The sequence below is a fragment of the Diaporthe amygdali genome (genome assembly GCF_026229845.1).
Source record: "Diaporthe amygdali strain CAA958 chromosome Unknown NODE_4_length_2575358_cov_65_588622, whole genome shotgun sequence".
Taxonomy (NCBI): domain Eukaryota; kingdom Fungi; phylum Ascomycota; class Sordariomycetes; order Diaporthales; family Diaporthaceae; genus Diaporthe; species Diaporthe amygdali.
Window position 1 is genome coordinate 1,365,923 of NW_026517024.1, and position 18,088 is coordinate 1,384,010.

General features: G+C 51.1%; 5 protein-coding genes across 5 annotated transcripts; 2 read left to right on the forward strand and 3 right to left on the reverse strand.

The window, feature by feature from the left end:
* Positions 1-1,811: 1,811 nt before the first annotated feature.
* J7T55_008623 (phospholipid-transporting ATPase) lies at positions 1,812-5,690 on the reverse strand (the record flags this gene model as incomplete). The annotated part of the gene is made up of 2 exons (XM_053138959.1): positions 1,812-2,268; positions 2,320-5,690. 2 exons carry the CDS (start codon positions 5,688-5,690, stop codon positions 1,812-1,814), a joined length of 3,828 nt encoding a protein of 1,275 aa, XP_052997898.1.
* A 1,022-nt stretch (positions 5,691-6,712) lies between these two features.
* Positions 6,713-8,126, forward strand: J7T55_008624 (CDC50 family protein; the record flags this gene model as incomplete). Its single annotated transcript, XM_053138961.1, has 4 exons — positions 6,713-6,810; positions 6,861-6,957; positions 7,053-7,848; positions 7,909-8,126. 4 exons carry the CDS (start codon positions 6,713-6,715, stop codon positions 8,124-8,126), a joined length of 1,209 nt encoding a protein of 402 aa, XP_052997899.1.
* A 656-nt stretch (positions 8,127-8,782) lies between these two features.
* J7T55_008625 (polyamine transporter 3) lies at positions 8,783-10,435 on the reverse strand (the record flags this gene model as incomplete). Its single annotated transcript, XM_053138962.1, has 5 exons — positions 8,783-9,010; positions 9,083-9,664; positions 9,719-10,168; positions 10,223-10,229; positions 10,281-10,435. The coding sequence occupies 5 exons, from the start codon at positions 10,433-10,435 to the stop codon at positions 8,783-8,785; spliced, it is 1,422 nt and encodes a 473-aa protein (XP_052997900.1).
* A 1,301-nt stretch (positions 10,436-11,736) lies between these two features.
* J7T55_008626 (cytochrome p450) lies at positions 11,737-13,647 on the forward strand (the record flags this gene model as incomplete). The annotated part of the gene is made up of 3 exons (XM_053138963.1): positions 11,737-12,051; positions 12,170-13,069; positions 13,132-13,647. 3 exons carry the CDS (start codon positions 11,737-11,739, stop codon positions 13,645-13,647), a joined length of 1,731 nt encoding a protein of 576 aa, XP_052997901.1.
* Positions 13,648-14,079: 432 nt separating this feature from the next.
* J7T55_008627 (uncharacterized protein) lies at positions 14,080-16,053 on the reverse strand (the record flags this gene model as incomplete). Its single annotated transcript, XM_053138964.1, has 5 exons — positions 14,080-14,167; positions 14,264-14,336; positions 14,479-15,614; positions 15,674-15,824; positions 15,882-16,053. The coding sequence occupies 5 exons, from the start codon at positions 16,051-16,053 to the stop codon at positions 14,080-14,082; spliced, it is 1,620 nt and encodes a 539-aa protein (XP_052997902.1).
* Positions 16,054-18,088: the final 2,035 nt, after the last annotated feature.

An 18,088-nucleotide genomic window follows, 5' to 3' on the forward strand; every position in this document is an offset into this window, starting at 1 on the left:
GCATATATATATCCACGGGCTCGACGTAGCTGAGCCATGTCATGATCGCACACCTCCTGCCTCCCAGATACATCCTCGGCCTATGTTGCTTCAGACTGACTTGTGATGCTGATGCAAATGCTTGGCCCGGTCTGTCGCCATTGTGAATGCGACCTTGGGGTCGCAGCCGGAGACTCCTGTGCGCTGAGGCGGTCGAGGGTTGCTGTACTCGGCCGGAGGTGAATTCCAACATTCTGGCTTGGGCCGGATCATTGGCCATACTGGGTGTTGTCGGATGAGCTTAGTCTAGGCACAATTAACTCCGTTATAGGTCATGGGTCTGTCCGTCCGCAAAATGCGGGGAAGACTTGGTTCAACCTTGGTGTGGCAGTTGCCCCGAGATTCTGGGGATACTGACAAGGAGTGCATTAAATGTTCATCCAATGACCTAGGATGAACCCCTGGGACTAGCAGACGTTTGAAGTGCGAGTCCTGCGGGACTTCACAGCCAGACTTCGGTCATGTCAAGCTGCAGTGGTTCATCTCGGCTCCCAGAGCCTATCTGTCCCAAAATTCATCGCGGATCGGTTTTATAATGTTGATCTTATACAAGGGACACATGAAAACCGCCGCAATGCTCCAGGCATTCTCTTGGTCCCTTCTTTCGTTGACACAGAGTTAATCTGGTCTGACGTCAGGAGCTGGAGGCAGATGTAACTTGTTGATGGACGCGTGGTGCTCGCTTCGACGGTCTTTTCCGGGCAGGACCTAGAAACCTCCGAGCACAAGCGTTCCTCGGCACACAGGTCTCTCTCGTCACCCCAAAAGCTCATGATGCTACAGCACGGTGGCCCGTCGAAGCAAGGCCCGAATATACCTGTGCTGCAAGGGATGGGCTCCGCGGCTTGCGTCCCATTACAGCCACACGTGCTCTTTCAAGAATGAGGGGAATATTCTTTACCTAACAGAAATACTTTCTGTTGGTGCAATCTGTGTTCCCCCAGCGGAGTATGGCTGTGCGGCGATCACACGCTGCGGAAGTGGTCCAGGGATGTTGTCGGTGTCGTGAGGGGCTCACAGAGTTTGTGAACCGTCAGTGTTGGAGAAATCCTGTTTGGGGTCCGGACAAGACTACTGATCTGGGTCCTAGGAGGCTGGATAGTGTGCAAGCCACAACTGTCAGGATGTTGTGCAGTAAAAAACACCGGAAATAGTATTAGCTGCAACTGAACATTGTTAGGAGTGTGGAAGGGAGCAGCCATTATATTCAACTCGCTTTAGAGTCACATTTGGCGGGGCAGAAGTGAGCCATAGGAAGTCAGATACACTATTGGGATAACACCGCCACTCTCAAAAGTCGCAACACATCATAGCGGACCCCTCTGTGGCTTAATTCCTCTTTTCTTTAGAAGATTATCCAACCGGAACATATCCCATTTATCCCACAGAAGGTTATCCCACAGGAGGTTATCCCCCAGGAGGTTATGCCCTACGGGAAACTATTATATCAGAAAATATCTTATATTTATTTGTTTGCCCAGCCCGACTGGCTACTATCTGAGAGCAGAAGAATATCTGAGCCTTAGCAGTCCGGATGTGCCTTAACGACCATGTCGCAGCTTGGCTGAAGGTACCTAGGTGCATGGGCCGTGGTATTGAGGATGCTATCAATCAAATGGTGGCCGGACTTGAACTGTTCGATAATTTGCATAGCAACCGTTTTTGCTACCCAAAATGTGTGCACGCGACAAGTCCCCGTTCACCCAGCTCGACGGCATGAGTAGATGGTGCTCGCAATGGTTCGAGGCGTGGCATGTCGAGAGGGCGACATCTTAGTTTTCCTGGACATCACTCCTCTGGTCTCTCAAATCGCCACATTCTTCTCTCCACAGTCTGTCCACTGCAAGCTTGACGCCCGTGTCCTTCTCCATCTCCTGCCACAGCCGAGGCTCCCAAGCGTCAAACCCTTCGCGCACGCCTCCTCCTCTCCTCTTGCTTGCGCTGACGCTTGACGACCAGCATCGCAATAACCAAGCTCGCAGAGCATGGTTTTGCAGCAGCGCACCGGATGCCATTTCCATCAGAATAAGCGCTCCCAGGACCAAGATCGCAGAAGACCACCATGCAGGATCCCGCCCAAACGTTCCCAGCAGGCCGCCCCGGACAGAGTAGGGACCCGCGCTCGGGCCAGATATCGCCGCAACGACGAGCGCGTAGGCCCATACGCCGGCTATGCTGCCGAGAATAGACCACAGAACGACTCTTGTCTTGTGGTGTAATTCGACGACCCTGCTATCTGTTAGCAACAGCCTGGAGTCCTGCACTTTAGGGTTACCTTACAAAAGCTTAATGTTGATCCAGATTGTGCATACGACAAAGGTCAGAAGTCCCTGTGCATAGAGTCCTGCGTCGTCAATTAATTCAGAACCGGCGTATCCCGACCAGCACCCAGCGTAAACAATGAGCCCGGCAAGAAGGGCGTTGCCGACCCATCGCAGGTAGACCCCTGTGTTCAAACCCTCTCCATTCTGTCCGTACTTGAACAGCTCTGGGATGACCATGAGCGTGCGGGCTTTCAGGTCTTGCTCCCAGGTCCCAATTACCAGTATAGTCGCTGCCGTGAAGAAGCTCACGAATGTGAGACTGCCCGGCTCGTACAGGCTGGTCCCAGTCGCGCCGGTCTGTCCCTGAAACAAGGCCTGAGGGAAGTAGAAGAAGGCTTCCTTCCAAAAAGTTGCTAGGATGAAGCGAGTTGTCCGGTAATAGTTCCACCGCCCGTGGACTAGCACCAGGCGAGACAGGAAGCGGAACTGAGATATGCTGAAGTCGGCCACGCGAGCTGCCTGCTGGCCCTCACGGCCAGATATGCCGACTCCGACGTTGGCGGATGAAATCATGGCCAGATCATTGGCGCCGTCGCCGATGGCGAGAGTTATTGGCCGCTTGGCACGAGGCTTGAGCCAGGAAAAAGAGAAGAAGCCCGGCTTTTCCTCGGATGAGGGCCCTTTGCGTATCATGTTGACGAGAAAGGCTTTTTGAGCCGGTGAGGCCCGGCAGCAAATGACCGAGTCTACAGTAGTCACGGCATTGGTGAAGAGGCGGCGTAAATGCCCGGCGGATGGATCCTCGATGGCTGTGAGAGTCTCGCCGTCGACCACAATAGCAGCATGCGAGCGGGACGGGTCCGAGTACACCGTGTCCACGCGATATTGGACAGTGTCGGTGATGTTCGCGATTTGCAGCTCGAGGTCTCCCTCGTGTACATCCAGTACGTGGATTGTCGAATCAGGCCCACACAGGCGAGTCGAGTGGGCTATGTTGATAGCAGTCTCGCGCTTGTCCCCGGTCAGCATCCAGACCTTGATGCCGGCCTGGCGCATCTTCTCAATGGTCTCTGGGACTCCGTCTTGCAGCTTGTCCTCTATGCCACACGCACCGACCAGGTCGAGATTCTGTTCTAGGAGCTCGCTGACCTCCTCAATGCGCTGCTGGCGGTTTTCCAGACTTGTTTCGGCCTCGTGATAGAGCTTCTTCCAATTCTCATATTCATGTGCATCGAGAAACCTATCCATATATACCAGAGTACGTAGTCCCTCGGTAGCATAGTGATCAATGTGAGTGAAGCATTCCCGAATCACTTGCGCATCATTGGCGACATCAGCGGTCTCCAGGAAGCTGAAGCGTCTCTGTCGCTCATCAGAAGAACTGTTATTTGAATGATCGGGATGCAGACGGCGCGCTCGCAGAGGAATCCATGAATCACTGGCGGGAAGTGAAGCACGGCTGTACAACGACGGAGATCTTTCCTCGATTTCTTGAACATTGCCATCCATCTGCCGTGGCCGTCCATCGGACCAGCCAGAGGATGATTTTGGTGCGTTTTGAAGTGCAGCTCCCATTCTATCACTTCTTCCTCTTATATCTGCAGGGGCCGTCTTGAGTCGCGGCAGCATGATGGAATCTGCACCCTTGCAGATGAGCCAAAGCCCTCCATCGGGACAGCGGACAATGACGGACATTCTCTTGCGCTTGCTGCTAAACTCGATAACGTCCAAGATTTCATACACAGCAGTAGAGCTATTTCCGTCCGTATGGGATATCTGTACTGTTATAAATTGTGAGGATCGGTGGGTGACGACGAATCCCAGGTCTCTTGCGCCTCTGACTAGCGCAAGCTCGTCCGGAGATGCAGCTTGAAATTCCATTCGGTCGTCCTCTGTCCGCTCTGGCAGACAGGTATGACACAGCGCCATTGCGAGTATGTAACTCCTTATCTTGGCGGCAAGTGGTGTTTCAGGGCGCGATCGAACGTAATCCAGCATTTCCTCAGTCGAGAGGTCAGATGTAGTGACCGGAGACCCATTCATCTCATTGTCCGCGTTCATACTGTGCAGCCAGCTTGTCCCCCCAATGCTGACCATTCGAAGTTTCATGATGTTTTCTGTCAAGGTTCCAGTCTTGTCGCTGAAGATGTAGTTGATTTGACCGAGGTCGTCCAGATTGTTCGTGGTATTTACTCCAGCCGGAGAATCCGTCTCATCATGGTACATCTCCAAGTCCCCGCTAATGAGGCTCATTTGACCCAGTTTAATGGCTTCCAAACCCACGTAGAGGGACAGAGGAATGACATTATTGAACATAATGATGAAACCCACAAAAATATCGGCAAAAGGGATGGCTGTATTGGATAGGTACCAAGCGTACCGCTCCTGTGCGCCTTTCCAGACAACGTAGGCTACCGTGGCGGCTGACGAGCTGATGAGCACATACATCATTAGGAATATGACGATGGTGTTTGTGACGGACTCGAGAGCTGGTTTCTTCGGACTCGTCTCTCTCTTGGCATTCATTCTGATTTTGCATTCTTCGCCAGTGTTGATGACTATTCCGATAGTCCGTGAAGTGTTCCGGATTGTGCTGCCTCGGTAAACGACTTGATCCAGTGTCAGAGGCAGTGTTATGCCGTCCGCTGTCAATTTGCTGTCAAAACGATAAAGGTCCGCATTGGGGTCCTCAGTTTGTAGAGTGGCCTGGCATGTTGCTATTCTGTTGATGGTGCTGCAGTCGGGCAGGCCTGCTGGTCTTTGCTTAGGCTTCAGACTGGTCTCGCCGTCCAAGGCCATCGTCTCAACGTAGGCGAATCCATTCTCCCCATCGGCATGCAGGATTATGACGTCTGCCGGAACATCCTCATCTCTTGAAAGCAAGATGATGTCGCCGACCTTCAGATCTCTCCACCTCGTGTACGTCCATTGGGACCCAGTCGAGTTATCCTCGTCCCAAGGCTGTTCGACAGAAGCAGCAGAGCCTGGAGATAGTGAATCGATGTCGCGGAGGACGACAGCTTGTCTCCTGTTCTCAATTGCATCTTGGCGATGTCTTTTCCAATCGTAATATCCTTCCTTAGCGATGACGAGTCCCAAGAATATCAACAATGGAATCAGAGTCGTAAATTTGCCGGTTGTGCTGAATCCCGGTATGGCTTGTAGAATGGAAATCACCAGCATGTACGCGTTGGCCAAGCGTGAGAACTGGTAGAGAAGCTGGCGGGGAAGGAAGTCGAAGGCATTGTATTTGGAAGTCTTAATCAGGTTCGAGATGTAAGGCTTGTGTCGGCGTTCGTCCTCCAAGGGCCGTGTGCGGCCTACTTGAATCGGGATCTGGCGGCCGCGTGTGGAGGTGGGCGCTGGATTCCTCCGCAGCAAGAACATTCTCGGGTTGGGGGGGAAATCTCTCCAAGCTTCTTGACTACAAGAGACTTTTTGGCTGGGAAAGCTGTGCTTCGAATCACCTTGCGGGGTTGCTGTGGCATTTGAAGATGGTGGCAGAACAGCTGGAGGGCCAGGTTGAACAGCAGAAAATAGGAAATGGAGGATGATACTGAGGTCTCAGGATCAAGATGCACGACTTTGTGACCCAGACATCATCAGTGGACATGTGCCGAACCACCTGCATTACATATATACGAGTACCTTTAGTGCATGCAACCTTGTTGAAAGCGTGTAAGCCCATTGGTCCATTGCATAAGGCTGCCAAGGATCTTGATCAATCAGGGCCAGGGTTGCTCTGGCCTCAACCTGGTCCTGGCGTTATCGAAAGAGAATCCGACAACGAGATAATAATCTTGGCATGGAGCTTATCCCGGCGCTGCTGAGTCTGCCTGATCGACAGACGCGCCGAGAGCGCCCTGGGGCGAATCAGCTCGCAATGCCGCCAATCTATTGAGCCGCCCACGAGCTGTCACAGCCAGAGTACCCAGCTTGCAAGGAGACTGCGTACGCTGCGCCCCGCGCTCCATTGACTCGCTCCTTTCTGTCCATGTTCCGTGCGCGTCTTCCGCTGTATTGATTAGGTTTCAGCTTGTCTTATTTTTTGACATGATTCATAATTGGTGCCAAGAATGCAGTGCAGTGCCAGGGATGGGGATGGGGATTCACACAACAAGCTTTAGTTGGTGAGGCGTAAGGTCGGTGTCAGAAGCTAAGAAGCCCACCTGCACTGCACTGCACAGAAATCTCCGTAAAGCCACCCGCGCCTGCACCTAATTTAGATTCTCGTACGGACGTGCAATACATCGTCCCCTTTCCCTGGTCGAGGCGCAATGCTGATTCTTCGAGACTGATCATCATCCAACCTTTCTTGAACTGATTCCTTGTGGGCAACTGTCCTTCAGTTTCTTCCTTCCAAACACAGATCTCACTGCATGAAGCTCGAAGTTGCAGAAACACCCATGATGCTTCGTCACCGTACAGAAAAGTCGCCTCGGACAGACAAAAAGTCAAGCAAGCCAAAAGATACAGAATTTAGGCAACAGCGCATGAAGGCGTGGGAGTAAGCCCTACCAGCTCTGTTCGAGATGGCGACCCATTGACAAAAAACAGGCCCATGTTGACTCCGAAGATATGCATCAAAGCCTTTATATGTCTCGGGTTGGCCCTCATAGTTGTTGGCATTGTGTGGCTGGCCACCTCCGAGCAAGTACGTATCAAGCAACACAGGGGTTGATGATAACAGTCCTCGGTATCTCAGCAGGAAAAGATCTTATCTTGAGACTTTGACTGACCATTTAAAAGACCAGAGAAATCAGCCTTGACTACACACGATGCCACGAGATCGACTCTTACGACGAACTTCAGGTGATGCCACCAGAGAATGTCTCCAAGCACTTCAAGGCGTCATCAGCCGGTCAGCCAGTGGATCAGTGGAAACGATCCAACCAGACATTGACCTTTGACGGGGTAACAAAGAACTACACCCTCTGCACGATAGAATTCTTCCTTCCAGAGGACCTGCAGCCGCCGGTATTTTACTACTACCGCCTCGCGAATTTTCATCAAAACCACCGCCAGTACATAAAATCTCGGCACGTGGAGCAACTCAAAGGTAGCCCTAGCAGCCTGGGCTCGATTAAGGGCTCAGCTTGCGCGCCACTGGGTACTCTGGAGGCGGAAGAAAATACACAAGAGTCCATTATCTACCCCTGCGGAATGATCGCGAATTCATACTTCAACGACACCTTCGTGGCTCCTCTGCGGCTTTCTTCGACAGATAGCTCGAACCAGACACGATCTTACAACATGACCACGAGAGGAATTTCCACCTCGATTGACAAGCTGCTGTATCAGCCAAGTCGTTACAATATCACTCCTGAGACTAATTCCAATGATACCATCAAGATAGTGCCCCCACCGGCATGGTCTGAACGCTTCCCCAATGGCTATCACTCGGGCAACTTGTTCAACCCGGCCGAAGATGAGTCCTTCATGGTCTGGATGCGAACAGCCGCAGGGTCCAGATTTGCCAAGCTGGCGATGCGCAATGACGAAGATGTCATGGAGAGGGGGAGGTATCGCCTTGAGGCCATGTCCCGTATGTTGAATGCAGAACTCCAAGTCTCAGTTTAGCGCGAGGTGACTGACAAAATGCAAGATTTCCCTGTCCATTTGAACAAGGGCACGAAGTCCATCATCATATCTACTAGCTCCATCGTCGGTCGGCGCAACGCCTTCCTTGGAAGAGGTTTTGTTATCTTGGGCGCGTTCTCCTTCTTCGCGGCTTTCCTCTCCGCGATCACATTGAAGTATACACCACGGAGGCTGTCAGATCATGACTACCTCCACAGGAGCAATGCCCTTCTCCGCATGTGAGGTCGCAGCAAATCGTTGTCCGGGTATGGAGTCTATTCGCACTCCCCGTTGTCTGGTTATGGAGGACGGAACTTCTCGAGAAGAGCGCTTCCAATGACTTATGCACATATATATCATCGCATCTGGTTCCGCCTTGTTTTGTTCTTAAATCGCAACAAGACTAGTGCTTTAGCTACTTCATTACTATGAGAATACTGTTTTCCTATGGAGTCTTTCATTATTACTTTTAAATTCTTCGCTTCCGCATTTTGTAACCACTCGACATTTGACATTTTCCAACAACCCAAGCTGCATCGCAGCTCTTAGAAACAAGTGCTCCAGAGATCAAAGTGACCAACGAAGTCAACCCAAACGTTAATTGTGGATTATGTACAGGTCCTGCGAGAGCTTGCTCATAAGTCTCTTTTTCTCTTGGATTGACTCGTACAGGTGAACCATGGAGCGAGCAGAAGGAAAGGAGAGCTTGTCGATTCAAGTCAACACTCATTCATGTCTTGTGCGGTCAGAGTCTCAATTCTATGTGTCACAAAACATGAAACAGTCTATTGTTGATACGACTTGGCAGGCATCGATGACATGACAGTGGTGCTACTCTGGAGGTAGGCTGAGGACCGTGGATGCGTTGCGCCCATCAGCTGTTGTTGCAGCAGTGTATATTAAAGTACAGGGTCGAATCTCTGCCGAAGTCTGGGCCCATAAAAGTAGAGCAGAACCGGAACTGGGGAAGAGACTAGGCAAATGAATGCCAGAAGGCTGTTACCCCAACCAAGGCCCAGCTTCTGATACATGTCTAACCCTCCCAGAGGCATCAGAGCGCCGAGAAGAGATCGGAAAAGCATGGTGGCAGCCGACACGGACGCGGCGAATTTGGGATATGAGTCGACCTGATAATTTTGAATGGACATCTCAGACATTGTCAGCGTCTATGACCATGCAGTAGATTTCCCATGACTTACAGTGGTTCCAGTCAGTCCAGCTGAAAAGACAACAACACCTAACATTGGTACAATCCAGTGGATCCGATATTGCGCTGTCCACCCGTAGATCAAGAGGCCAATAGGCAAGGTAAGACCGGTCGGGACGATCAACCACGGGTTCAATTTTACCTCGGGCCGATATTCATCATCCGGGCCCATGCCTTTCCGCGCACGGCGGACCAGGTAATCATGAATATGTCCGAACGCCTGCACCCCAACCAGCATGCCCAATCCCGCGGGAAGAAACGAGAGCCCAGTGGTGCCTTCGTCAAAATGGTACTGGTCTGGATATACGAAAGAAAAAGTTGAGATCAGCAGATAAAGAATGCCGTACACGATGCCGACAAACAATGCAACGATTATCACCAAAGGAGTCGTGAGAAGTAGCTTGAAGGGTCTCTTCAGGGCCATTTTGATGTGCTGGCTGCCCTTGGTCTCAAATTTGCCACGAAGCATAGAGTTGCCGCTCTCGATGCGCAAACGGCTGGCTTTGCGTGCAAGGAGAACTGGCGCATAGGTTTCCCGCATGATCAAGAACGCCAGTATGCTGAAGATGCCGCCCTACCTCCTCAGTTAGCTCTGCAGGTTTAAGAAGAGGAATTTAGATGTTCCTACCATTATTGCGAGGAGCCCGTAGACCCACCGCCACCCGGCCGCCTCAATGAGATATCCTCCAGCCAACGGTCCGACGCAGGGTCCGAGGAGCGGACCGACTGCCCAGAGGGATATTGCTCTCCCTCGCTTCTCGAGAGGAATCATGTCAACAATGCTTCCAACGCCGATCGTGGTCGGCACACAACCCACTAGGCCCATCAAGAAGCGGAAAGCCATCAGCATGCCTATGTTGACGCTGCATGCCGCAGCTATACTGAAGCTGGTGAAGGCGATATTCCCCACGTGGTAGACATACACTCGCCCGTATACCTCGCTCATGGGCGCTACGACGAGTGGCCCAAACGCGAACCCGAGAAAGTAAATGGACACGACGAATGTAGCTAGGATGGATGAGTCGTTGTTGAATTCGGTCATGATTTTGGGGACTCCTGGCGCAAACATTGACGAGCCCTGTGGGTTTGGTCAGTCGGTTCTCGCCAACTACTTTTCCTCATATTTCCCTACCAAAGGACTTGAGATAATCAGCTGCGTAAGAATTGACGGTGAAGAAGCAAAAACTCACGATATGACCGTCAACACTGACAAGAGCAGGAGATTGACTCGTTTCCGTGGCTGAGGCCAATTCAACGGATTCTCAGGATCGCTTGGCCCGTCCCAGTCGACGATCTCTGAGTCTTCGGAACTCCCATCTCCGTTTCTTCTTGGGTCAGACGGCATCGTGGCACTCACAATCTGCTGTAAATGCACGCTTCTGTCCATGATGTGGAAGCTATCGCAGCTTTGACCGTCACCAGGGGTCACTCAGGCTGGCGTAAATGTAACAAAATTTCTGCGAAGGCAGTCTTGCATCTCAAGGCAAGATAACGGAACAATTTATTTACGACACAGGCAAATTTAGGTGCTAATTGCTGTCTGATCCTTTGCCGGCTTCGGATCTTACCTAATTCTCGCCCATAAGGGAAACTTGCACCCATCCTATGCTTGATCTGTTACACGAATCAGAGCGTACACAAAGACACCTACACAAACCAGACATGGTGATAGCACTAAAATCTAAGGCCAAACAATGGCATAGCTGCGCCTCATCACCCCGGTGATACCACGGCCTGGTCTGGCTCTGGAACCAATCGCCGTGATATCCATTTATCATCGCCTAGTGGCTTATGAAGTCGACAAATGACAGCGACAACGATACCGACGACGACAACGACAGCGAGGTGTTTGTACCCTGAGTGCACTAGTGTACAAGAAACACACCTTCGCAGGAAGACTGCCAGCCATGTCATGCGTATCATGTGTGGCTGATTGCCCGAGCCTCGTGTCCAGATGTGACCCCTTCAGTTTCAAGCAAATCGCGACACAGACATGATGTCTGTCGAACTAGGGATGTCCGCCTCAGCCCTGCTTGGGTCGAACTTTAATGAAATTGCGAATGAATTTGACACTTTCGCACGACAAATATGAACAGGGCCCAGTTTGGACGTCCAAGGTATTATTTGTGCCAAGCCAGTCAGCCTAGGAGCGGGACAGGGGGTAGGGGCCTGTAGCTCGTTGTCGCTTCTGAATTTGATTGGGCAAGCTACAAGCAACTCGCTGCTCCACCTATTGCCCCATCAGGTTGTCTAGATCCTCTCCCTGGAAATTGCTTTGAGACTGCGACATCGTACTCACGCCAAGCAATACTCTCGTTGTCGTTGTCGCATGAAAGAAAGTCCAATTCAATCTTCACGGGTTCCCGACGGGCGCCGCTACGGCGAAACCCCCGTCACAGTTGACTGATGCATTCACCAAGGGCGCCGTCTCGGCTTCGGGGGCAGACAATCGGACCCAGCCTGGCTGGATCATATATAAGTTTCGAAACTCAGCAATTCATTCTGCAGAGGTATGGTTTTGTATGTCCAGTTCATCCCATCTATTTACTAACATTATTTTTTGATATCACAACATCCCTTTCCGAAGAAAGCTCTTATCCAGCTAGACACAGCGAAAACCTCTACTTGTCTCCTTGTTAACTCAACATGTGGCTGCTTTGGACCTTCGTTCTGCTACTGGGGTCTGCCCTATATAAAGTCGGCAGTAGCATCCTCGCGACCGCGGACTTGTATCGTGTTGCGAAGAAGACGGGTCTACCAATTGTCATCAGCCCTGTAGACACACGAAGCGCCTTCTGGCTCATAACTCAGAAGTACATTGCCCCCATCATCCGTGGAGCACCGTTTGGGCTGGGATCCTGGGCCGGCTTCACGACAAGAGGCTGGCTCTGGGAAGGCCATGAGAAGATGCACCAGAAGCTTGGAAAGGTCTGGGTACAGGTCTCGCCGAAAAGGCTGGACGTAAGTCAAAATTGATAGCCCCAGGCTCTCAATAGCCGGTGTTTCGATCAGAAAGAGATCCGGCCGCCTAGGATGGTTCGGTCAACGGACACATCTAGCTAACTTGCAGCATCCACAGGTGTACACTGCAGATGTCGATATGATCAACCAAGTCTACGCCAGGAGGAAGGAGTTCGAAAGGGATCCGGAAGTCAAAAAATATATACCGAATCTACTCCAGGGGAGCGTCTCGTCCGTCACTGGAGCGGATTGGCAGCGCCACCGCCGTATCACCGTGCCCCCCTTCAATGAACAGAACATGGGTCTTGTATGGGCAGAGTCACTACGACAAGCTGCCGCATTATGCGAGTGGTGGACAGGCCATGCGCAAGGATTCAACACATCTTGTGTAGACACAATGACCGTGGCTTTGAACGTGTTGGCTACTGCTGGGCTTGGCCAGTCGTGGCGATTCACACCTGCAACATCGCAGCATGGCAAACGTCCAGATTCATCGGGGGATTACTCGGCAGACTATCGTGACACGATGGCTATTCTTCTATCCGACATGCGCATCTTGTCACTGATGCCGAACTGGCTATACAGCCTCGATCCGATGTACGTGAGGCTACTGCCAATTCCAAGAGCTTTTCGCGAACATCTTATCGCAGCGAAGCATTTCAAAATGCTCATGCGGCAGATGGTTGAAGAGAGAAGGGCGGACTTCCGTGCCGGGAAGGTCAAGGACAATATCTTTCTGAACGCCATGATTGCGCAGTCCGAGGCTTCTGCCGTTGAAAAGGGCCTCGGACTAACGGAAACCGAAATTTTCGGAAACATGTTTGGTTATGGCGTCGCTGGACACGAGACCACAGCTCACACGTTGAACTATACGCTACATCTTTTGGCCGCATATCCCGAATGGCAAGAATGGATTCAGTCAGAGGTGGACCAGGTGTATCAAGAAATACCTGTTGATACAGAAAGGATCGACTACGCTGAGTACTTTCCGCGCCTTAATCGTTGTTTGGCCCTCATGGTATTTCCCCACTGCCCATCAAAATGAGTATCACAAGCTTCATTTTGCTGATTCAGACATAGCACGAGGTCCTTCGTCTTTATCCTCCAGTCCTGGAACACAACAAACAGAGCCTTGGGTCGCAGGGTCATGATTTGCGCATCGACGGCCGAGAGGTTCATTTCCCCCCCGACACGGTCGTCCACTTAAACGTCATTGGCTGCCACTTGATGTCCGACTACTGGGGTCCGGATTACCGCGAGTTCAAGCCTTCTCGATGGATCAAAAACGACCAGGCTTCCTCGGAGGTGTTCTGTCAGCCGACAGACGATAAAGGAGCATTCTTCCCGTGGTCATCTGGTGCCCGCAACTGTCCAGGTAAAAAGTTCTCCCAAGTCGAGTATGTTGCTATCATGTCATACGTACTCCGGTATCAGCGAGTCGAAGCGATTCCCCTGGAAGGCGAGATGCCAGAGGCTACTCGTGCAAGGGTCTGGGAAAACACGAAGGACAGTGAGCCGGAGGTAACGATGAATATGCGCAATCCCGAAAAAGTACGCCTTAGATTGGTTAGTCGCGCCGTTGCGCCGGTAGTTTAGTTTAGCAAATAGTTGCAATTTCTTGCCCCGTACAACATTTAAGCAATACCGGTACCTAGCCAGGTAGAAGTGACGTTAAGCCTTCCACGACACTGAAGCTAGATCTGAAGAGCCACTTGTCTCGCGCCAACGGTGGCGTTGACATTGATTACATGTCTACTCATTCAACACGTCGAGCCTATTTGCGCCTTGGGAATTTCTGATTGATAGTGTGCACCGGATGTCAGCGAGAAACAAAGTCACCAAACGTAGATCATACGCCTGTGTTGAGTTAGGGCGTCGAGATCAGAGTATTTATTATCTAAAGTTGAGAATGTAGAAATATTTACGCGCCAATCTCAAAAACGTTTGATTAAAAATCGTCAACTTCGAAATCCACCGTCTACTATTGAACATGGGTAAGCGTACTGTTGCTTCAACAAATCTCAAATGCTACCTTAGTGAACATCGACCCTGTTCGTGAGTACGCCGGAGAAGAACGCCCTCAAGCACGTTTTGTGAAAACCAGCGGACATTCATCCTATTCGAAATGTTAGCGAAACAGCAACATGCATCCGGCCACTTCAGAACACTTGCCATGGGGAAAAGCGTAGCAAACACTTTAATCTCCTCCGACCTTTCGGTAGCATGATGCTTCCAATCCATTTGCAATGCTGCCTTGCCAATCATGCCTGCCATAGTGAGCGGTACTAAATTACTTGTCGTCAATAAGTGTCATAGGTTCTTGCCTAAGGGGCTTGAGGGAGTAGATTGAGCTTCTCTTGTTGCATGTGCTTAACACAGCTCACCGATTGGCAGAGCAGAAGACCTAAATATGGAGTGATTTCTTACCGTATCTTCGCGCGAGACAATCATGGGGTCCAGCACCAAACACGAGCCAATTCTTGGTTTTAGACTCGGCATCACCAGAAATCCAACGCTCAGGATCAAACTCGTTGGGGTTGGGATAGTCCACTGGATCGTGTAAAGCAGGGTAACAGGACGGAATGATCATGGAACCTTTGGGAACGGTGTAATTGGACGTGACAGGGAAGTCTCTGGTCGCAAGGTAGGGGACGAAAATGACGGGTGGCCTGTGGCGGAGAAGTTCCTTGACAACAGCATTGGTGTAGGTCAGTGACTCCAGCATAGGGAGATCAAATGGCTTGTTTTTGTCACCGCCTCGGGCGTCCAGGTTCTCCTGCCGCAATCGGTCGAGGACGTCGGGTCGCTGAGCAAGGATCTGGAAGAGCCATGTTGTGGCGCTGCTGCCTGCGTCCTGAGATGCGAAGAGGAAAGTAAACAAAGTCTCCGAGATCTCTTGGTTAGTGAATTCGCGAATCATATTCGACGGCTTCTCCACATTAGTTTCCCCTGCGGCGACTCTCTCACGATATCTGTTGGACTCTAGCATGTGGAGCACCCAATAATCCACGGTGCAGGTGGGTTTCGCTCCGGTGGCCATGTTTGCCTTGCAGGCCGCCGCACATTTGGCGAACTCGACGTGGACGGCATCGCAAACGCGCTTCCCGCGCCACTGTTTGGTACCTGGTATGTACATTGACAGGGGAACATGGACGAGGTCCATGGCTGCAGTAGCAAGGTAGAAGTCGTCGGCGATCTTCTTTACCACAGATTTGGATATATAATCGCCGAAAAAGGTCCGACAAGACATGGCGCAGTTGATCTCGCGAAATTTGGCCATGAACGGCATTGGTCGTCCCTCATTCTCTTTGCTGAGGGCTACGAAGTCATCGAAGTAGTCGGCCAGGACTCTTTCCTGGACTGTAAAGTAGGTGCCCAAGGCCCTGTTTGTGAACAGTGGCGTCAATCCTCTCCGGTATTCAGCATGCTCTTTCCCTTGAAGGAATACCCATGCTTTGTGGCCAAGAAGGTCTTTTGCAACCGGCACTAGGCATGGCTCAGCGTACGAGGGCGACTTGAAGACCTTGTGGGCTAGATCTCGTTCGGAAACGAGGACGACGAACCTGGTAGGACGAGAGTTAAGCAGAGTCCTTAAGGCAATAGAGTAGCTGAATGTACGTACTTGTGGAAGACTGAAACGCAGCTGAGAGGTCCACTGGCCCACTGGGCAAGATATCCATCGAACTTCGGATCAATCGCTTGGAAAAAAGGGCCCACGAGAGGGATTTTGAACGCCGGCCCAGCGATGGGTCCTTTTCGCTTGATGTACATTACTGTACTGCGTTAGCTGTACTTGAACATCACATTCTGTATTTCTGTGTATAGTTCACCTTGATCGAAAATCACCAGTGCCAGTAGAAATGTCACGATGTACTGCCAAGTCGACCAGCTCGCGGTAACAGTCGGCCACGCCAGAGCATCTTGCCACGAAGTTGTGTTGGATAACAACGTCTGCGGCTGTCCAGACTGCACGCTGGAGGCCATGATGATCTGAGAAGCCATATTCGAGATGATCTCAAAGCCAAGAGATCACCTGCCAAGGACAAAAAGACAAGAAACGAGTGTTTAGGGTTTTGTTTTCAGGAGAGACTCGGCTTATGGGCAGGCAAGGTAAAGAAAAGAAGACCACACGTGAACTAGATTAGACATTTGGGTAAAGATGTTAGTCTAATACTTGTTCTTGAAGTCGCAATGCTTAGTTATGTTGTCAGCCAATACATGCAAGTCCAGCCATGCCAACAGGTTCTGTGCCTCACACCATTTCCATCACATTATTAAACCAAGATTGGGTGGAGTCATGATATATGGAGTTAGACTGTATTTCAGGATCGCTTTCTGGTACCTAGGTACATCATGTAATACTCAGACACATTGTATCTATGTATGCACATATCTCATTTGTCAGTTTGCAGACAGCCACAATCCCACACCCAGCCCCTTGCATGGCTCAAAACGAGACAAAGTCCACGCACTCAGTCATCAGGTAGGAAATTAGTTGGTGAGTGTGTAGGAGCTTCTCCACAAACCAGTATCAAAAAGAAGTACATTTTCAGAAGTTGGAATTTAAGGCTTCAGGTGTCCACCTAGGTATCAAAGCTGCAAAGTGTCGCTTGACCAACACGACCTGCCTCTCCCCTAGTGTGGTCAATGGAGCAGAGCAAATGAGAAAAGAACAACACGGTGTCTCTCGAGATGATCGACCGCATCTTCTAGGATGGACTACATAGGCAGCGATCGGGCTTGCAAGCTGCACGTGTGGTATCTCGCATGATAACGAGCCTTTGGGGGCCAGTGTGGCCCCCCTGCTGAGGAAAGTGTTGCGGCCTACCGGTTGAGTTCCGGGTGCATTTAGATTGAACATACTCTGAATGCTCAACGGATATACCCGCATCCAAGGCAAAAACATTCTACGTCTGCATCACCACAATGGGTAGAAAACTGCACTCTCGAGAAGACACCGTGAAAAGTGTTTTCGCCCCAGTGATGACAGCCGAATCTCGCTTGCGTCGGTCTGTTACCACTTCTAGACACGTCTAGGGCGTTATCAGATAGGCTGCCCGAAGCCGTTGGTCAATCCGCAGCCTAACCGATGTTGCACCATAATCCCAGTTGTGCGACGGAAATCCGTTGTCAGATTTTGTCAGTTAGGCAAGATCATCTCGTATTGCCTCTTCCCGAGTTGTGCTTGCGTGAAGATCGGGACTCCTTCCGTCAAGGCTCGACATCATGCGCAGGTGTATCTTTTTGATCTGTTCCTCTTGTCTTGGTTATTAATAATCATTAGGAGAGAGGCTTTAGTCCGGTTCTTTCGGTCCAGTCCGCTTCTGTGGGCTATTTTACACCGGGAGAGAATCGTGCACCTTTGGGAACGGGGCTTTCCGCACGGGGTTCCTTTGCCTGTGCCGCATGCCACTCACTTCCCCTCTTCGTTGGCGGCTTGGGCAGAGTAATTCAATATAAGGGCGATTCAGCTTGTACGACATACCCTGCCACCCCCTTCAAGCCATGCAGCAAACTAGGGGTGGGGCGAAGTGATCATATATCACTTTCTAGACACCTGTCACTTCTCTGGCTACCAATCATTTTTCCATTAATATGCGGCCAAGAGCAAACTCCTGCTGCAAGGATCGGAAAGCAGGGTTGGATAGCCGAAGAATGATACCAACCCTCATCCTGCCTCCCTGCCTGCTGACCTTGAAGCCACACTGCAGCAAACAGGAGCACTTTCCAGAATCCTGAGATTCAAATATGAATTCTGGGTCGTTTTGCTTGGGATTCTCCCATTTCCCTGAGAAACCATTTTGGTGATCTAGACCAAATCATCCAGCCACGGTTGGCTAAATTAATTACGTCTCGTAGGTCCATCCTGAAGGTCTTTCGCAATGATGAGCGTACGCAACGAAGAATTCCTCCAGATCTACGTCCCGATAATGTCGCTGTGCATTTCGTTGCCGCACAGCATGCCACAGCAGCTCAAGATAGCTCGCGGAGGCTTGACCCGATGCCGCGCAGAGCCTCACGGATACCGGCCCAACGG